The following is a 19621-nucleotide window of genomic DNA, read 5'->3' as shown; positions in this document are numbered from 1 at the left end:
CTTATGCATACTAATTGGAAGGTATCAGGCATGTACACAAATAGTGACCATATGACTATCAGGGGTGTTGTGGAATCTGATAGTTGTCGGAATCAGAGTTGAAATCGATCAAAAAAAGTAGTAGGTGTCATGAATTCAGTCGTTATTGGTTTGATATTCGAAACAGAATTTGTATCGGTTTTGGGTGTAATGGAAACCAATTTGATCAGTTTTGCTGTCAGAAACAATACAAGAAGATAGTCGCACACAGATTTAAAATGTAAGTTAAGAAATCAAGTTATTTTATTGTTACGAATTGATTTTTGTTTATTTCTATAGGAGAAAACATAAGAATAAAATGAAACGAAATGTCTTAATTATTGAGTTTTGGAAAACAATTCGGATATTTAAGGAGAGAGCCTGCTTTAGAGGCTTAAAAATCGATTTTTTTATGTTTTTTTTTTGGAGGGAAAGAAATAATTGATTAAAGCGAAATTTCTAGGGTTTATAGTTATCACCAAAAAAAGTGTTACTTTATGTTGTTTAGACATATGTTCAAACTTAACTTTTCTTAGTTTGTTTAAGTTTAAATAGAAGATAATTTAATGCCAAAGTTAATAAACTTTGCCACACGTTTAGTTTTTTTCAATCCTGCCCGCCAATTAAAAATAAACGTAAAAATGAAAAACCGAGTCAAAGTTTTCGCTTTCTGCCCAAGCGCTCATATTTGTATCGACCAGACGCTCGGTCACTATTTCCCTTCTAGCTTCGAGAATATTTTGAATTCCCACCTATAACTTTAGGGACATATTCTTAGATAATTTTTAAAGAGATCAATTGTTTTTTGCTTAACAATTCTATTTTTTGAAGCTTCTAAAGCAGGCTCCCCCCTTACAGAAGATTTACAAAACGGAATAAACGTAACTTAACACCCAAATGCGTCTTTATTCATTCGATAAATATCTTCTCCTAAAATCTTTCTTTAATACGGAACTCATTAAAAACTTTAATAGTATTGCTTCCAAATGTATGCATTTGCAAGCTTTGTCACATTAGTAAACAACTCGTTCGTTTATTGGTTTTGGGTATGTTCGAAAATACGAAAATCCAATCAGATTCTGTGACACCATTGATAATCAGAATTGGTTTGCAATTCTGACAGCTAAGCAATTCTGTCTTGGATTCCACAACACTCCTGTATAATTGCTGAAGATTCGTGCTCTCAAAAAAATGAAACTCTGTCGCAGAAATACCTCTCGAAAATGAAGTTGTCGGCAAGAGGAATACTGATGTTTCGACAGCGTCTGGAGTGCGGCAAAGACACCTGGCGAATACGACGTCCGTTTTGTATCCGCGGTGCGCAGGGAACTAGTTGCAGCATGCGACGCAACTAGGCGCAAAACGAGATATAATAATAATCGAAAGCCGGTATACTGGTAGAACGAAAAAATAGTCAAGCTGAGGAAGCTCTGTAAGTCAGCTAGATGCCGCGTACAGAATAACCTTGAAGGTGAAAACGAAATAAACCTCAGATAACCATTTCTTCTTCTTTACTGGACGAAATAGCAACAGCGCGCAAGTCGTTTCTTCTTCCGAAAGGTGGCGCCAATTGAAAATTCCAAGCGAAACCAGGTCCTTCTCCACCTGGTCCTTCCATCGTAGTGGAGGTCTTCCTCTTCCTTCCCCCGGCGACTACTGTGTCGAATACTTTCAGAGCTGAAGTGTTTTCGTCCATTCGGACGACATGACCATCTAGCCAGCGTAGCCGCTGTCTCTTAATTCGCTCAACTATGTCAATGTCGTCGTTTATCTCATACAGCTCATCGTTCCATCGAATGCGATATTCGCCGTGGCCACCGCGCAAAGGACCATAAATCTTTCGCATAACCTTTCTCTCGAAAACTCGTAACGCCGACACTTCAGATGTTTTCATCGTCCAAGCCTTTGCACCATATAGAAGGACGGGTTTAATGAGTGACTTATAGGGTATGGTTTTTGTTCGTCGAGAGAGGACTTTACTTCTCAATTGCCTACTCAGTCCAAAATAGCACCTGTTGGAAATATTTATGATGCGTTGGATTTCGAGAATGACATTGGTTTTACTGTTAATGATGGTTTCAAGATAGACGAAACTATTTACATCTTCCAGGTTATGACTGTCAACAGTGATGTGTTTGATGACAGGAGATGTTTCGTCTTGCCCTCGTTCACTGCCAGACCCTTTGGCTTTGCTTCCTTATTCAGTTTAAATAAAGCAGAACTAACGTGCGGTTGTTAAGGCGAATGCCTTGTTGAAGAAGTCGCACCATAGGGAGTGGCCTTGTCTGAAACCTCGTTTGGTGTCGAACGGCTCGGAGAAGTCCTTCCCGATCCTAACGGAGCTTTTGGTGTTGCTCAACGTCAGCTTACACAGCCGTAGTAGTTTAGCGGGGATACCAAATTCATACATCGCGGCATAAAGGCAGCTGTTTTTCGTGCTGTCAAAGGCAGCTTTGAAATCGACGAGGAGGTGGTGTGTGTCGATTCTCCTTTCACGGGTCTTTTCCAAGATTCGGCGCATGGTGAATATCTGCTCAGTTCTTGATTTGCCAGGTCTAAAGCCACACTGATAAGGTCCAATCAATTTGTTGACGGTGGGCTTTAATCTTTCACGTAATACGCTCGATATAATCTTATACGCGATGTTGAGGAGACTTATCCCATGGTAGTTAGCGCAGATTGTGGGGACTCCCTTTCTGTGGTTTGGGCAGAGAACACTAAAACTCCAATCGTTGGGCATGCTTTCGTCCCACCATATTTTACAAGAAGCTGATTCATGCCATTCAGCAGGCTGGAGAAGTGTTTCCTCCATAATTTTAGTACGCTCTGGGCATCAGTTACTAAATGACCTCCTTGAGCTCTAGAAGAGTATGCTACGGTCTTGAAAACTTTTGTTAGTCGCCGCTTCTTTTCGTAAAATTTCCCCTGTCGGCCAGCTTGTCAAGCCTTTCATACTCACATTTTTCGGCCTATCTCTTTTTCTGTCTGCAAATGCGTCTCGCTTCCCTCTTCAACTCTTGGTATCCATCCCATCCCGCATCTGTTGTGGTCGATCGTAACGTTGCGAAGTAGGCAGTCTGTTTTCTCTCCGCTGCGACACGTTACTCCAGCTGTTGTTTTGCATTTCCGAAAACAAATGGTTACGGTTGCAACTGTACGTAAGGAGCTTGAAATTCCGTCCCACAATTTCCTTGTACCGAGTTGTTGAGCTCTCAGAAAGCAGTAGTCCAAGCTGAGTAGAAAATCGTTCGGCTATCTGTTGTGATTGCAGCTTCTCGACGTCGAACCTTCGTTATGTTTGTTGACGTGCAGCTTTTGCTGCACAGAAGCGGGTACGTATTTTGGTTGCAACAAGATAACGATCCGAGTCGATGTTAGGACCTCGGAGAGTGTGCACTTCGAACACTGGAGACATATCATCATAACATGATCGATCTGGTTGTTGTCTTTTAGATCCAGAGACAGTAAGGTAGCTTATTGTATTTTCTTATGCATCGCCCTTCTCTTCCATCGGGGCGTGGGCGCAAATCAGCGAAATGTTGAAGAACTTGGCTTTGATACGGAGTCGCTCTCCTGCCACGAATTCCACACCAAACTTGCGCTCCTTTATATGGTCACTTTAGTAAATGCCACAAGGACCTACACGCCTAAGTCTTTGTCACGTCCATCGCATTTCTTGGATGGCGGTAATGTCAGCCCTTACTCTAAAGAGAACATCAAGCAGAGTAGTGGCACCTTCCCAATTAATTGACCGGACGTTACATGTGCATGCCTTCAAATCGTAATCTATATTTCGTTTGCCATGGTCGTCATCAAAAGGGAGGTCTCTCATCCGAGGCAATTGGTAATCTTTCATGTTGGTCGTTTTTTACGTGGCGGGTTCCAAACCCAGCGCACAACCCTGTGTAGAGGATGTTTCGTCTTTTCACTTTACTTTGCCTTCAAACGGATGTTTTTAGGCTACCCAGAACATACTCGATCAAAGACTAGATGTCGTGTACTGCTTAAGCCATATGTAAATGAATCGTTTCTGGCCACTCACAAGTTTCCTCTGTGAAGAGCGAAGAGAACTTTCCTCAGCGTTTTGTTCTACTCTCAAAACCAAAAAAATCGCCCGAAGAACCATCATCATATCAACGAAACCATTAGTACGAAAGCATAGTAAGAAACCGCTTGGAGTTAGCAAACCAAAAAACCAGCAGATTATCAAAGAGACAATAGGGATTTATAAAAAACAAGTCAAGTATTGACGCACTAAGAGAAGTAGTTGATACTGCGAAATGTGAAAAAAATAGGAAAAGATGGAAAGGTGGTACAAAAAATATTACGCGCTAAATAACCTGGATGTGAAGAATGCGTTCACCTTCGCAAAATGGGCAAATGTAATAAAAGCCTATATGAAATACTTGCTTCTTATTATCTGATAAACATTATAATAACCAATTTTCAAAATAGGAGATTTTTATTCGTCGCGGACGAATGCACTCAGAGCTACACTATCTTTAGTGAAGTACGGCAAGACTCAAACAAAAAAATGTGAAAACAATCGCATATGCGGATGACCACAAAGTGGAAGCAGTGTCTAAATATCTGGATGACCTCCGCATCAAATGTAATGACTGCATAAATTATTTGTGCCAATGGTTTGTTACCATGAGTCTAGAGCTGCCTGAACAAAAAAAAAAGAAGTCTTGCTGAATAGCTCCAGGAAAACTGAAAAAACCCCTCACGATAGGATAATGTGGGATTACTTCACAGCTAATGAATTAGTTTTGAGGGATTCCAAGTTCGGCACGATTCCGATTGCTTTGGCGGAGGGGTAAAAAAAACAGAATTTCCGGGGTATGTGCGGATAGGGGGGGATGAACTTGGGGCACAATTCCGATTTCTTTGGCGCCGCGGTTTGAAGGTACCGTTGGAAAGAGAAAGTCCTCCTGATTAAAAAATAGATAGCAAACGCTAGGTTTACGAGATATTCGACCTTAAAGTTCAAAAATTCCCAAAATTGGAAAATTTCAACAAGCTATTTTACCACATTAAACACACTTTAGGTTAGGTTAGGTTAGGTTAGATGGCTGATCAAGAGATCGCACATGGACCAATAGAAGTAGTCCTTTGTGAAGCCATTGAAAAACAAACTCCCATGTTCGGACTTAGAAATCGGCAAACCGTTTAGTCTCCAATACAAATTTGCAGAGGCGCTTAATTTCTATACCCGCCAGGTCGGCGGGTAGTCTGAAGCCATGTGCCCCCAAGTATCTAAGTCTTGACCTCCCAAAAGCAGGGCAGTCAAGAAGGAAGTGCTGGCTAGTTTCTACTGCATCTTCTTCCAAGCAGCTTCTGCATGCGGCGTCCGGTAAGATTCCCAGTCTTACAGCATGAATGCCAATAGGGCAGTGGCCCGTCAGGAGCCCCATCATTAATGAGAGTCTAGCCTTACTAAGGGCAAAGAGATCACTAGATCTTCTGCGATCTATCTTGGGCCAAAAGGCCTTTGCGACCGCGCAGGTACCAATGCTGGACCATCGCTGACCGAACAGCCGCGAGGCCCAGCCATCCAGTAGTAGAGAACAGGAGGATGCAGGAGCACCTACCCGTTCCCATTCTACCGATAGCGATTCTAGGGAGCCTTTCCTAGCCAGCTCATCAGCTTTGCAGTTACCCACGATTCCGCTATGGCCCGGCACCCACACAAGTCTAATAATAAAAGCTCTCGCCGCCAGAGACAGTGACGCCAGACACTCTTCGACCAACCTAGAACGCACTGTGAATGCATTCAAGGCTAGTATCGCCGCTCGGCTATCAGAGTGAATGGTCACTTCCCTGAAGGTAGACACTCTTTTGAACAGCATATCTGCTGCTACCTTGATGGCTGCAACCTCAGCCTGGAAAACGCTACAATAGTCGGGAAGTCTGAAGCTGGATTTTATGGAGAGCTCCCGACAGTAGACCCCTCCACCAACCTTCCCCCCAAGCTTCGACCCATCCGTAAAGAAGCTTACTGCCCCTCTCCTCCAGCGACTTCTTCCCTGCCAAACCTCCCTCGTCGGTATATGTGCAGAGAAGGAGCCACCGGAGTTCGATATGGCGACTCCTTGATTAAACACACTTTACTCAATTAAATTAAACTATAAACTTTTAATAATTTTTACGACGAAATGGAGCGCTGCCATGTGATGATAAGGCAATTCGCTGAAATTCCTCTTTTTCGCAAAAATTCCTCTATTCATGCATATGGATATTTTCTTTTTTAAATTTATTAAGCAAATAAGTAATATTATATACATGTATTAGTAATATTATATATACATATGAATGTATAAGTAATATTATAGTACGAAAACTCAAATTTGGTTTCAATATGAGTGCATGATAACCGAAAAATACAACCTCTTCATTAAATTTTATTTCAATATTGGATATAAAGTGGTTATATTTTTTGGTTATTATGCACTCAAACTCATATTTTAAATATAATAAAATATATTGTCACCTAAAATACAAACCAATGTATCATCAAAAATAAATGGAAATCGCTGACAGATATAATAACCAAAATTTACCACTTTATAACGAAAACTTAAATTTTGAGTGCATGATAACCATAAATTATAACCACTTTATAACAAAAAGTCAATATATTTTTTTATTTTCAACGCAGAAACGGGTACTACGCGAAAGTAATTCAGTCCCCCCGGGTATTCGCTCGGCCAGGGTTATTCTTTTAGAGCGCGGCCGAAGGCCGCCAACGCAGAAAGGAGTACTACGCGAAAGTACTTCAGTCACCCCGGGTATTCGGTCGGCCAAGGTTATTTTTTAAAGCGTGGCCGAAGGCCGCCAACGCAGAAATGAGTACTATGCGAAAGTACTTCAGTCACCCCGGGTATTCGCTGGGCCAGGGTTATTTTTTTAGAGCGCGGCCGAAGGCCGCCAACACAGAAAGGTTTACTACGCGAAAGTACTTCGGTCACCCCGGGTATTCGCTGATGATTTTATTATAGTATAAAATTGTAATATTATATAAAAATGTTATATTACAATCATATACATAATATAATATTATCACACGATTTTACTTATCTGTGTTTATTAAATATAAATCACATATTATTCATATATTCATATACATACATATGTATGTATATAGAAAAGTGTTCACATATTCAATTTTAGCTAGAAAAATCTTCTTTATAGTTTTTTTTATAGTTAATAAAGAAAAAAGAATCACTCGAAAGTACAAACAAAGAAAACGCTGTGAAACGCTAAAAAATCTTTCACTTTTGGTGTTTAAGGTGTGGCAATGCTGGTTTTCCTCGTAAATATAAACACTCTAAACTTTTCAGCCTTAAATTTGATCAGTGATTTTAAATTATTAAATTTGGCTGAAAAATTACAAAATAAAAGTGAAAAGTGAACTTATTTCAATGTTAAGAGTGTATATTTAAATATAGTGAGTGAAAAACGTGAAAAATATTCTGTGAAACATATAGAAATACCATGTGTTCTTAGTGCAAATTTTTGAATTTTTAAACGTGAATATTTTTAAAAATATTAGCTATTTTTACATAATTTTTGATATTCCTCCTCTGGAGAAGCCCCCCTATCCGTACATACCCCATTTATACGGAAATTCGGGTTTTTTACCCCTCCGCCAAAGTAATCGGAATCGTGCCCAGTTTTATATTACTAATTAAATTATGTGCAAGTATATTAACAAAAACAAATTTGAATATTTTTAGATGGTAGAAAATAAACAACGTACAATTTGCTATCCATTTTTCCAATATTCTTAACTTTTTCGCACACTTTTTCTGCATTACAATCAATTATTGCTTTTAATTTCACTCTATTATCTTTTGACGTAGTTAATAATAAACGAATTTTTCTTTAAATTTATATTGATTTTCCAAAAATACCAAAATTTATATTAATAATTTTCCATTATTTCAATTTTTTTTTGTAATAAATAAACAAATTTCACTATCAGCTGTCTAAATGCACAAGTCTGCCGTCTGTCACCATAAAATTTCAATGTGCATTAGCGTTGCTTAAGGCGCATTAATTTTGCTCGTCTGTCAGGGCTATAGGACAAAAACATGATGCACAGCAATGTGCAAATAGTATAGAAAACTATATAACGATCAGTAAAAATAATTTTTGCTGAATAAAGTTATAAGTGCGAACATGTTATTAGTCTTAAAACCACTAATTGATTACAACATTATATGCCAACGATTGTATATCTTATCTGTGTTCTATTGCTATCAGTAAAGTCGTATCGTTTGTGGTGCAGTATGTACTGTGGTAAGTAATCATCTTTAAATATTTCGTATCGGTACAAAACATACATATTACAATTTCACCACGGTCATTGTAATTCGTATAAATTACTGAGCGGTTGACAAAATTTTACGGGAGAAAGTTATTTGAATTTCGTAAGTGAATATAAAAACCGGAATTCTTAACAAGTGTTTATTTGTGAATTATGGCTGACTTACCCAATGTTCTGCAACAGCTTTTCAGGTGAATATTAATGTGCAAAACAAATAACAATTATAAACAAATAAGTTTCCCATATCTAAAAATGGGATTTAACTTCATTTCACTTCTTATCACATTTCTTCCATAAATGTACATATGAACACACTTTTACCAATATATATATATATGATTTCAGGAAAACAGAGCATTTAATATTAAACTAAATGTTATTTAGTTAAGTGTGTTCGCGTTTTATTATAGTTTATTAGATAATAAATATTAAGCTATAATTTTTACAAACATTTCAATGTAACTGTTTAGAATTGTTTCAAGGCGAATGTGGTATGAGGAATACAAAATGTTAACAGAACTAAAGAGATGCGTATTTCTCTTGCCATTGGAAGTTTAGAACGTAAATCAGCTGCCGGACACATCTAGGATAATAATAAAAAAATTTAAAAGTATATTAAGAAATACTTTGGGTAATATTTAGAATAGCATCCCCCGATTTCGGGGTTAAAATGGGTATGTACGGATAGAGATGGTCCTCCAGATCAAGAACATATAGTTGCCGCTGACTTATGGTTTTTGAGATATTTGCATTTAAAGTTTAAAAATTTAACTATTTAAATTGCGTGTTTCTCCCATTTATAATGAATTTTATAGTTATATTTTTAACATTTATATCCACTAACACTTCACTAATTCGTTTCCAACCATTTATTTTATATTAAATAGTTCAAAAATAACTTTTATTCAACATTTAACTTTTGTTCACTTATTTTTGTTCATACAATAACAAAAGGGTTGCATTCTAACTAATAATCAGTGCTACCTTACGTTCATATTTTACAGAACAACCAAAAGAAATAAAGAAAACAAATAATACCCCAATGACAGGAAATATATAACACATTAATTTTCCGCATAGAATTCCTTTCTGCATTGGCGGCCTTCGGTCGCGCTTCAAAACAATAACCCTCGGTCGGACCAACACCTGGGCGTTGGTTCAGTTTTTTTGCGTTGATCTCCGGGATTTATTAAGATAATGAGAATGCTGAAAGATTTTTCATTACTCGTCGCACGACAATGAATTTAGTTATGACGTCATAATCTTTTTTCTTATTTTTGTTCCATTACAAAATATGGTAACACTAATTTTTTGCTTGTTTACAACCATTTTCTTATTTTATGAATAAATAGATTTTAACTAAAGTTTGATATGAAATTAAAGTTATTTTAGTGAAGTGTTAGTGAATATAAAAGTATAAAATATAAATGTAAAATGCATTATAAATCGGAGAAACACGCATTTTAAATAGTTGATTTTTTTAACTTTAAATCCAAATATCTCAAAAACCATAAATCAGCGGCAACTGTACTCATATATTCTTGATCTGGAGGACCTCCTCTATCCGCACATACCCATTTTAACCCCGAAATCGGGGGGATGCTATTCTAAAATTACCGAAATGACCGATTCACTACACGAAAGTACATCGGTCACCCCGGGTATTCGCTCGACCAGGGTTTGTTTTTTTAGAGCGCGGCCGAAGGCCGCCAACGCAGAAAGGAGTACTACACTTAAGTACATCGATCACCCCGGGTATTCGCTCGACCAGGGTTATTTTTTTTAGAGCGCGGCCGAAGGCCGCCAACCAGAAAGGAGTACTACACTTAACCCTCCCCTGTTTTTCTCCATAAACGATACTTAACCGGCGCGATACTAAACATTCCCCAACATTTTACTTGAAGTATATTATATAAGTACCCTTTCTGAGAAAATTTTCCAATTATCGCACATTTCCGTTGGAACTACATACATATACATATGTGTTTTCGTAATCATTGTTTATGTTTTTATTATTTCTTATTAAATTGGAGTTTATCTAGGTGGTTTTATTGCTTAAAATATTACCTTAATATGTATGCTGGTGATGTTTATTATTTTTGTTGTTCCATTACTAGCTATATCAACTCCAACAAGGAAGAATATATTACTGCGTTGAAGGTTGCTGTTGCCATACAATCGGTATCAGCGTGGCCTGATAAGCGCGATGAAATACAAGCTATGGTGCGGTTAGTTGCTGATAAGTTGAGAAGCCTCGGTACTGAAGTTGAATTGGCTGATATTGGTAGACAGCGGTTACCAAATGGTAAAGAAATAGCCCTACCGAATGTGATTTTAGGAACTCTTGGAAAGGTTTGAAATTAAATGTTTTTAAATTTAACGTAAATTATGTAATTATGATTTATTAATATCTATAGGATCCAAAAAAGAAGACAATTGTAGTTTACGGTCATCTGGACGTACAACCAGCTTTGAAAGAAGATGGTTGGAATACGGAGCCTTTTGATCTGACCGAAATCGATGGAAAGTTGTATGGCCGTGGTGCAAGTGATGACAAAGGACCTGTTTTATGTTGGCTACATGCCATTGAGGCATTTCAAAAACTAAATATTGACTTACCCGTCAACTTAAAATTTGTTTTCGAAGGAATGGAAGAAAGTGGTAGTGAGGGTCTGGATGATCTTTTGCTAGCTCGTAAAAACGGGTTTTTGTCAAATATCGATTATGTTTGTATATCTGATAATTATTGGCTTGGGAAGAAACGACCATGCTTAACATATGGTCTTCGTGGCTTAGTTTATTATACTATTGAAGTAGAGTGTGCTGTTAAAGATTTACATAGTGGTGTATTTGGTGGTACTGTGCATGAAGCAATGCCAGATCTTTGTTATCTTCTCAGTGTACTTGTGGACAAGGATACCAACATTCTCATTCCCGGCATTGATAGAGATGTAAGTATACACATTGCACAATATGAATACCTCAGGTTTCAAAGTAAATATGCCTAGTATTTCCTAATATATTCAGATATGTTCTAATTTGCTATATAGTCTCCTAAATTTAAAAAATTATCTTATTTGATTACAAAGATCTAAGAGCCAGATTATAGAGTCGTGACTGTCTTTCCAAGTAAAATGAAGCTGCATGCTCTTTTATAGAACTAGTTGTAATTCTATCAAACATGTTTGTATTAAAAAAAAATTGTACCTTTCACTGTTTATTAATCTTTAATTAACTATAATCATCAAACTTATTTACCATTGTAATACTTATTATTTCATTTATATTTCAGGTTGCACCTCTTTTACATAATGAAAAGGAAATTTATCAGAACATTGATTATGAAGTTGAAGATTACAAGTGAGTATATATTATATATTGGGTTTTCTTTTATTTTTAAAACCGAAACCATGTTTTTTTTTAGTTTTTTTTTTAATTTAGAATGTTATTCTCGACTAAGTTATTTATTTCAATTTAAGAACAGGTAATCAAAAACCATATGATTGATTTTGAGGCTTTAAACTTGAACTTTATACATGCAGTGAAATTCCTCCGGACAACTAATATCGAAGTGGTTTTATTCGGCTAAGGAAGCTGTTCATATATGGGGGCGTGGCAAAACGAATGTTTAAAATGTATCCTTATGATCAGGAGCAGCAATTTAAAACTATATTTATACTGAACTAATAAATGTGAGCCAGAAGTGAATGAATGGCAATTATCGCATTAGTTTCCGTTGAGCCACCGCTATTCAGACGGCACCAACGCAATACAATTTGTTCGCTGTGATCATTTTACGTATTGCTGAAACACTGAAAACAGCTAACGGAAAACACCAAAAATTATTGAGAATTTAAAAAATTAGGAAACTGTAAATACACACACTACACATTTTTTGAAATCTCCTTTTATCAGAGATAATTTAAACGAAATATTTCCTAAATAGTATCCGTGTCCGGTTATAGGAACTGGTTTTGTATGAAAATATTAATGAAAACGTTGTGCTCATGAAATTTGTCCAGGTTATGAGGACTCCGTATTGGGGAATTTCATTCTACTAGAAAAAGAAAGTATGACCACAAGTGTTCCAGGGTTGCGAATTATTTAATTGTCCAATGGGATTAAAAATTATATTTTATATTTCAATTCATGATTCTGAATATTCAATTTTTAGTTTTTATTTTAAAAAATATTACATTTTTATTTAAAAATTAACATTTCAACTTCCAATGATTAATCGGATAGAACTTGCATTAAAAATGTATAGTGAAAATTATCAATTCATCAGAAGAATAATGAAGGCGATGTCTCTGCGTGAGCTTTAGTTCAAAATGGTAGAACACGAAGTACCTAAACGCGAAAAAGTGTAAGTTATAATTTTATTCTTTAATTCTTAATTAACGAGGTTATCAATAAGAGCGCTAAAAAAGTTTTGTTTTAAATCAAACAAAAACAAAATAATGAAATTTTTTGATTCTTATAAAGGACATTCGATGCCATTATGTGTGGAGATCGATTTTTTTTTACATGGCTTGCTGAAGTCTAAACTCCGAACCCAATTTTCGACGGTTTTCAAGCATAAATCGGTCGTTACTACTGCATTTCACGTTCGATATTTGACGAAGTTAATCGCCGTGGGCTTGTTGGCATAGACCAAAGACTTGACATATCCCCTAAATTAAAATAGTATAACGACATCAAATCGCACGACCGAGGCGCCAATTGACTGGGCCATTTCGTGAGATAACACGTTCATCAAACTTGATTTTGAATAAAACGATTGACATTCACCGTGTGGCTTGTGGCACCATCGTGTTAGAACTACATATTGACCAAGTCCATATCATCCGGTTCGGACTAAAAATATCCGGTTATAATTGGGCGGTAGCGATTCCCATTCACAATAACGTGCCGGTCTTGATCATCAGGAGGACGGCCCAATGACGCCGCCGGCCCATAAGCCACACCGAACCGTAATTTTTCTGGATACAATGGTGACACAGGTTTTGCTTATTGACAAAGCTATTCAGCCAGAAATGAACGTCATCGCTGCAGATGATTTTTCGATGAAAATTTGTATCATTTTCAAGTTGTTGCTCAGCCCAATTCACGAACATACGACGATTCTGGTGGCCAAACGGCTTCAATTCTTGCCTCAATTTGATCTTGTAAGCATGTAGGCCTAGATTTTTTCGCGAAATTCACCACAACGACATCACAGAGGTGATTAACGCTTGAGAACGACGTCTGAGAAACTGATTTAGGTCTTTTTCAATTGATGCGCTAGCGGCAGCAATATTCCGACACTACGGACACTTCTTTGTCTCACTGGCACGGGAACATTTTTTAGTGTACCTGTGAATTAAAATTTTTCCACTAGACGCTCATTTGTGGATTTGCCAGGACGATTATGACGACCATAAATTGGACGTAGCGCTCTAAAAGTTGAATTTCGGTAGTAAATTTTAATAATTTCGACTTGTTGTTGGATCGTATATCTTTCTATGATGAAATGGCAAACCTTACTGAAGGGAAATGTCAAAAGAGCGGGAAAAATTTTACGTCGTTTGCTGTCCCTATCAAATCGTTGTTTTTCTGGATCAGATGGCAGCTCTTGAATATATTCAGGTTGCTCTTCGTCCTAAATGCGGCAATTTTGCTTTTTTATATACACAGATGGACAAAAGTATTCGCCACTGAACAAGCTATACATGAATTAGGTTCAAACTATAAAAAAAATATTCGAAATGTTAATTTTACGTTATATTTCAATAAATTATATTCCATACATTCATTCTTGACAAAAAAACTCCAATTAAAAATAATAAATTTTAATATTTAAGCTAAAAACTCCAGAAAGTTCAGAAAATGGTTGGACAAAAGTATTCGCCACTTACTGTATACGAAGCTTATGGTCGCCTTAAGGAAAGAAGTTTACATAAAAATTTGTATCTGGCAATATCATAGTTTGATTGTATGTGAGAATGTGTCAAAATAATTTACCGTTAGTTTATATTTTGCGCGATTAAGTAAAAATGGGTCGTAAGGGTAAAGAAACCACAGAGGAGGAGAGAAAAATAATTGTGAAGTTTTTAACCAGTGGAAAATCCATAAAGGAAGTGTGCTCTATTGTGTCGAGACCGCGATCAACCGTGCGCAGCATTTTAAAACGTTTCGAAGAAACTCGTACAAAAATTGCCTTCGCACTGGCCGTCCGAGAAAGCTAAGTGAAACAGACAAGCGAAAAATAACAAGAATGGTGAAAAAAAATCCCAAAACTGCATCTTCCAAAATTGCAGCAACAATAAATGAAGATTTGGACATAACCGTACACCCTCGCACAGTTCGACGTGTGCTGAATGAAGCTGGGGTTAAGTAAGATAAATAAGAAAAAGCGCTTGGATTTTGCAAAAGAACACAAATCCAAAAATATTTCATTTTGGGAAAAAGTGATATTCTCCGATGAAAGCAAATTTAATATCTACCGCTCAGATGGTCGTATTTTAACATGGCGGAAAAAAATACAGAACTGGAACTTCAGAACTTGCAAACCACAGTGAAGCACGGTGGTGGTGGGGTTATGGTATGGGGGTGTATGGCAGCTGCAGGCGTGGGTAATCTCATGAGAAAAGAAGATTACTTGGCCATTTTAAAAACAAATTTGAAAGCCAGCGCTGACAGTCTTTGCTTGGGAAATGATTTTTATTTCCAACATGATAATGATCCCAAGCATACGGCTGAGATTGTACGGCTTTGGCTTATTTATAATGTGCCCCATTTACTGCGAACACCTCCCCAGTCACCTGACCTTAACCCCATCAAGCATCTGTGGGATTTGCTAGATAAAAAGGTTCGAAATCACAATATAACATCAAAAGAGCAGCTTAAAAGAGTCCTTTCCGAAGAATGGCTGAAAATCGGGACCGATATTACAGAAAAACTAGTGCATTCAATGTCCAATCGTTGTCAGGAAGTTATTAAACGAAAAGGGTTGCAAACAAAATATTAAAGTTTGTATAAACGCTTATTTAAAATAGAATTGTTGAAATTGGCGAATACTTTTGTCCAACAATTTTCTGAACTTTCTGGAGTTTTTAGCTTAAATATTAAAATTTATTATTTTTAATTGGAGTTTTTTTTTGTCAAGAATGAATGTATTGTAGTGTATTGAAAATCACTTTCAGCTACGAGTGCTAAATTTTCTTCACTGCGAGCTGGACGTGGTCTATTCAATATCAATATTATTTAATAATGAACGCTGGGTTTCAAAAAGGGTAATGGTGTTGCGAATAGTACCCTATTGTATTGATCATAAATTGAACGAAGCGCGCGAAACACATTCTTTACAGCACGTATATTTTCGTAATAAAGTTGAATGATTTGTAAACGTTGTTTAGGCGTAAGTCTTTCCAAAATGAAATGCCAAACAATACTGAACAAAAATAACATGTCAGCTTGACACAACTCACGCGAAATTTGTCAAAAAAAAGGCTATTGAAAAAGTACTCCTACTTGGATCGGTCCGTACACCTAATACAAAGGTTTCCAAACTTCCGGGTGTCATCACATCACATCGCACATCAGTGGGCTACTATATCTCAATGAAAATAAAAGAGCGCATTTAGCTTGTTTAAAAAAAATTTACCTAATCCCCATATAACTAATATTATGTTTTTCGAACACCCGGCTGACTTTACTCCATATGATTAGCGATTGTAAGTGAGATACCTTAATGGTACCTGGAAACATTTTATTGCTATACGGCACGTTAACATTTAACTCCTATATACTACTTATATAGGGGTGTTGTGGAATATGATAGTTGTCGGAATCAGAATTGAAACCGATAAAAAAAAAGTAGTAGGTGTCATGAATTCAGATATTATTGGTTTGATGTTCGAAACAGAATTTGCATCGGTTTTGGGTGGGCAAGATAGTCGCTGACAGATTTGAAATGTAAGTTAAGAAATCAAGTTATTTTATTGTAAGGAATTAATTTATCTTTATTTCTATAGGGAAAACATAAGAATAAAGCACGAAATGTCTTAATAATTGAGTTTTTGAAAAAAAAAATCGATTGTTTAAAGAAGATTTATAAAACGTAATTTAACACCCAAATGCGTCTTTATTCATTCGATTAATGTTCACCCCTATCACGCATTTCGACTTGGATTGAAATTTTCTCCGTTTGGCGACTTTGGTATCATGCGTTCCGTTCCCGTTCAGTTCTACTTCGAAATTTACAATTCTGCCTATCATGCATTTCGATCGTAGCTCCGTTTTGCTAAGTTGCAATTTTGTTGGCGGAGAACTTTTTGTGTTTTATTTTGCTGAGAAAATTTTATTATTTGCGTGATTTTTTTTAATTTTCTAAAAATGTAAGTAAAACTTGTATTTAAGAGTTGTAAAACACACGATATTTCCAGTTTTAGTGATGTTTTTTGATATGCTTTCAGGCCAAAAACAACAACACCAGAGCAATATGGAAAATTGGCAGATATGATGGAGAGTAAGCTAGATATAGCCAACGGTTTCCACCAGCGTCCTAAGGAAGATGTGCAGGCTTTTTGGAAAGAGGTAGCATCAAATTTACTTGCCGTCGTTTCTTCCGCAAACGTATCTAGGACATTCGTCCTTATTCAGACGAAAGTTTTTCTGAATCTAAATAAGTAAACAAATTGTAAGAAAAATGTCTACTTTCACGTGCAATTACTTACAGCCCTTCATTCATCTGGAAGGGATCGCACATATCTCGTAATCTTCTCCTTTCAATTCTCACCCCAGCATTCTGAGATGCGCTGCTCTCCTCCTCAACCAGTAATATCGCCGCGGATAAAGATTCCATAGTTACGTTTAATAAAAATAATAATATAAAAATTTTACTTTTATCTATTTTCTTTGAACAGCAGTAATTTGTGTATTTTTGCTTTGTTATGTTCCAGTTTCACATATTTCAAAGCAAACAGCTGATTTCGAAAGAGTTATAGCTCTTCCTCTTCTTCTTTCAATCCAATCGTAACGCATGATACCTAATTTCGACTCCGGCGGAGCGTAGAGCGGGAACGTAATCGAAATGCATGATAGGGGTGGTTATCTCTTAAAATCTTCCTTTAAATCGGAACTCATTAAAAACTTTAATAGTATTGCTTCCAAATAAATTAATTTGCAAGTTTTGTCACATTAGTAAACAGCTAATTCGAATATTGGTTTTGCATATTTTTTTTGAAAGCCCAAAATCCAAATAGATTCTGTGATACTATTGAAAATAATGATTGCTTTGCAATTCTGACAGCTAAGCAATTCTGTCTTGAATTCTAAAGTCCCAGAGTCATTCGTTGGTATTCTCTTTATTTAAGCCTTCTTCACTTCAGATAATCGCGCTCGTTTCTATATCGCTCTATATTCGTTTCAAAATGAGGAATACGAATTTATTTTCGATAAATATCGAAACACCAACAGAAATATCAAATAGCCATTCTTATTTCGTTTTAAACGACAACGGGAATAGGGCCGAGTAATTTTAAAAATTTAGTTTTTCCCCTATGTTTAATACGAAAAATATATTATGTGTCTGAATTTATATTCCTAAACCGCACTAAATAAATGCTTACAATAAAGTATTTAGGAAAAAATATGAAAAGAAATTATTTACGAATATACTATAACATTGTGTAGTCCTTGTATTTATTTATATAAACGAGTAACGTTTATATTTTCAGAAATGATATTGGAGCTCGTAGTCTACCTCACAATGAAGACAAAACCAAATTATTGATGCACAGATGGCGTTATCCAAGCCTTTCCATTCATGGAATAGAAGGTGCCTTTTATGAGCATGGCGCAAAAACTGTCATACCAGCTAAAGTCATAGGAAAATTTTCTATACGTTTAGTTCCTAATCAAGATCCAGAACATATCACTGAGTGCGTTACCAAATACTTAAATGAGAAATGGCAGGAACGAGGATCTCCAAACAAAATGAAGGTAATTTTTTTACCACCAAATAATTTGTATATATTCTCATTAATATTTATAATCCTCTTAAAAGGTCAACCTTGTAAGTAGTGGCAAACCTTGGACTGAAGATCCTAACCATCCTCATTATGAGGCAGCCAAAAGTGCAATCAAACATGTATACAAAACGGAGCCTGATATGACACGAGAAGGTGGGTCTATACCTGTGACACTAACACTTCAAGAGGCCACTGGCAAAAACGTTATATTAGTCCCTGTAGGAGCTTGTGATGATGGGGCCCATTCACAAAATGAAAAAATAGATATTTACAACTATATAGAAGGAGTAAGTAGACTTTCTGTTAATCAATGTTTCTATATGTTTAATTCGGATTACTTTTAGACTAAACTTCTCGGAGCTTACCTTTACGAAGTTGGAAAACTGGAGTAAATCTAAAAAACGAATGGATCTAATGAAACACAAACATCACAGAATTTAACAATTATACAGTATATATATATCAGCATTAACACTTTAATAAAAAAACTACTTTTTTAGCAGACAAATATAACTAATCCGTCCATGTGTCTCCATATTTATTTTTGTGACTAGAATCGGTACCAAAAGTCGTTTTAATGGCTTCATTCTCCCGAATAACTATTGGTGCATTTGCGGGCAGAGGCCGGGAAAATGAGTCTTGCTGCTTTTTCTCATATTCTTCCCGATTTTTTTTTCGTAACTCTTCGTAACTTGTGCCTTGCTTAGCTTTGATAGGCAATTGCGTTTCGTAGAAAGGTGTATCTAAATATATACAAAGTTAATAATTAGATTATATAATATATAACAAATAACAACTTACTATCTAATGAGGGGCGATAAATGTCGTCCAGGCCAGTAATTGAAGGGCGGTTTTCCAAATCTAAATTGAGGGCACTAGCACGAGGGAATTCTTGGATTTGTTCGTCACTTGTTCCAGCTGAATTAAATGGCGACAAGGTTAGTCCTATTCCAATACCTTGGTCTGGATTAAGCCTACTAATAACGCTTCCATCACGTTGACGTTGGCTTAACAATTCTCCCAGTTTTGAATTAGGTAACCGCATTAGTTTTTCCGCGCACTTTTGCTGGTAACTAAATTTTCCAACGAAATATCCTATTATCACACCCACGACTACTTTGGGCACCGCGCCATATTTAAAATTTGGCTGAAATATGTAATTTTTATACATGAAAACTATTGTTTAACCAATTATTTTATTAATACATACGAGGATTTATATTTAATTACGTTCAAGTCGAGGGTACAGAAGCCCTAA

At 36.4% G+C, this 19621-nt stretch overlaps 2 protein-coding genes and 1 long non-coding RNA gene across 4 annotated transcripts in view; 2 read left to right on the top strand and 1 right to left on the bottom strand.

Moving 5' to 3' along the window:
• The first annotated feature begins 8206 nt into the window (after positions 1-8206).
• LOC105225790 (cytosolic non-specific dipeptidase) lies at positions 8207-18880 on the top strand. Of its 2 annotated transcripts, none has more exons than XM_011204428.4 (7): positions 8207-8322; positions 10468-10702; positions 10768-11301; positions 11643-11710; positions 18070-18334; positions 18399-18650; positions 18708-18880. In XM_011204428.4, exons 2-7 carry the CDS (start codon positions 10571-10573, stop codon positions 18753-18755), a joined length of 1299 nt encoding a protein of 432 aa, XP_011202730.1. In that variant the 5' UTR covers positions 8207-8322; positions 10468-10570; the 3' UTR covers positions 18756-18880. The 2 variants fall into 2 exon arrangements, with proteins under 2 accessions (XP_011202730.1, XP_011202720.1); XM_011204418.4 differs by having other exon boundaries at positions 8276-8541.
• On the top strand, positions 11732-15818 carry LOC115066267 (uncharacterized). Its single transcript, XR_003845876.2, has 2 exons — positions 11732-11834; positions 11893-15818. It is a non-coding gene; the product is annotated as an uncharacterized LOC115066267 (long non-coding RNA).
• The window catches only part of LOC105225804 (OCIA domain-containing protein 1), a 28692-nt gene continuing 27862 nt past the window's right edge, over positions 18792-19621 (bottom strand). The window contains exons 4-5 of the mRNA XM_049451424.1: positions 19165-19510; positions 18792-19106 (exon numbers count right to left, since the gene is read on the bottom strand). Coding sequence (XP_049307381.1) covers positions 18877-19106; positions 19165-19510 — 576 coding nt within the window. The 3' untranslated portion in view covers positions 18792-18876. The remainder of the gene's footprint in view (positions 19107-19164; positions 19511-19621) is intronic.

This window comes from Bactrocera dorsalis, chromosome 3 (genome assembly GCF_023373825.1).
Source record: "Bactrocera dorsalis isolate Fly_Bdor chromosome 3, ASM2337382v1, whole genome shotgun sequence".
Classification (NCBI taxonomy): Eukaryota; Metazoa; Arthropoda; class Insecta; order Diptera; family Tephritidae; genus Bactrocera; species Bactrocera dorsalis.
This window is presented reverse-complemented; position numbering and strand designations above follow the sequence as displayed.

Coding starts and splice junctions, on each gene's coding strand:
- LOC105225790 (XM_011204418.4), top strand. CDS start 8,504: ATGGCTGACTTACCCAATGTTCTGCAACAGCTTTTCAG. Junction 11,711..18,069: donor TATGAAGTTGAAGATTACAA/GTGAGTATATAT, acceptor TTATATTTTCAG/AAATGATATTGGAGCTCGTA. Junction 18,335..18,398: donor GATCTCCAAACAAAATGAAG/GTAATTTTTTTA, acceptor TCCTCTTAAAAG/GTCAACCTTGTAAGTAGTGG.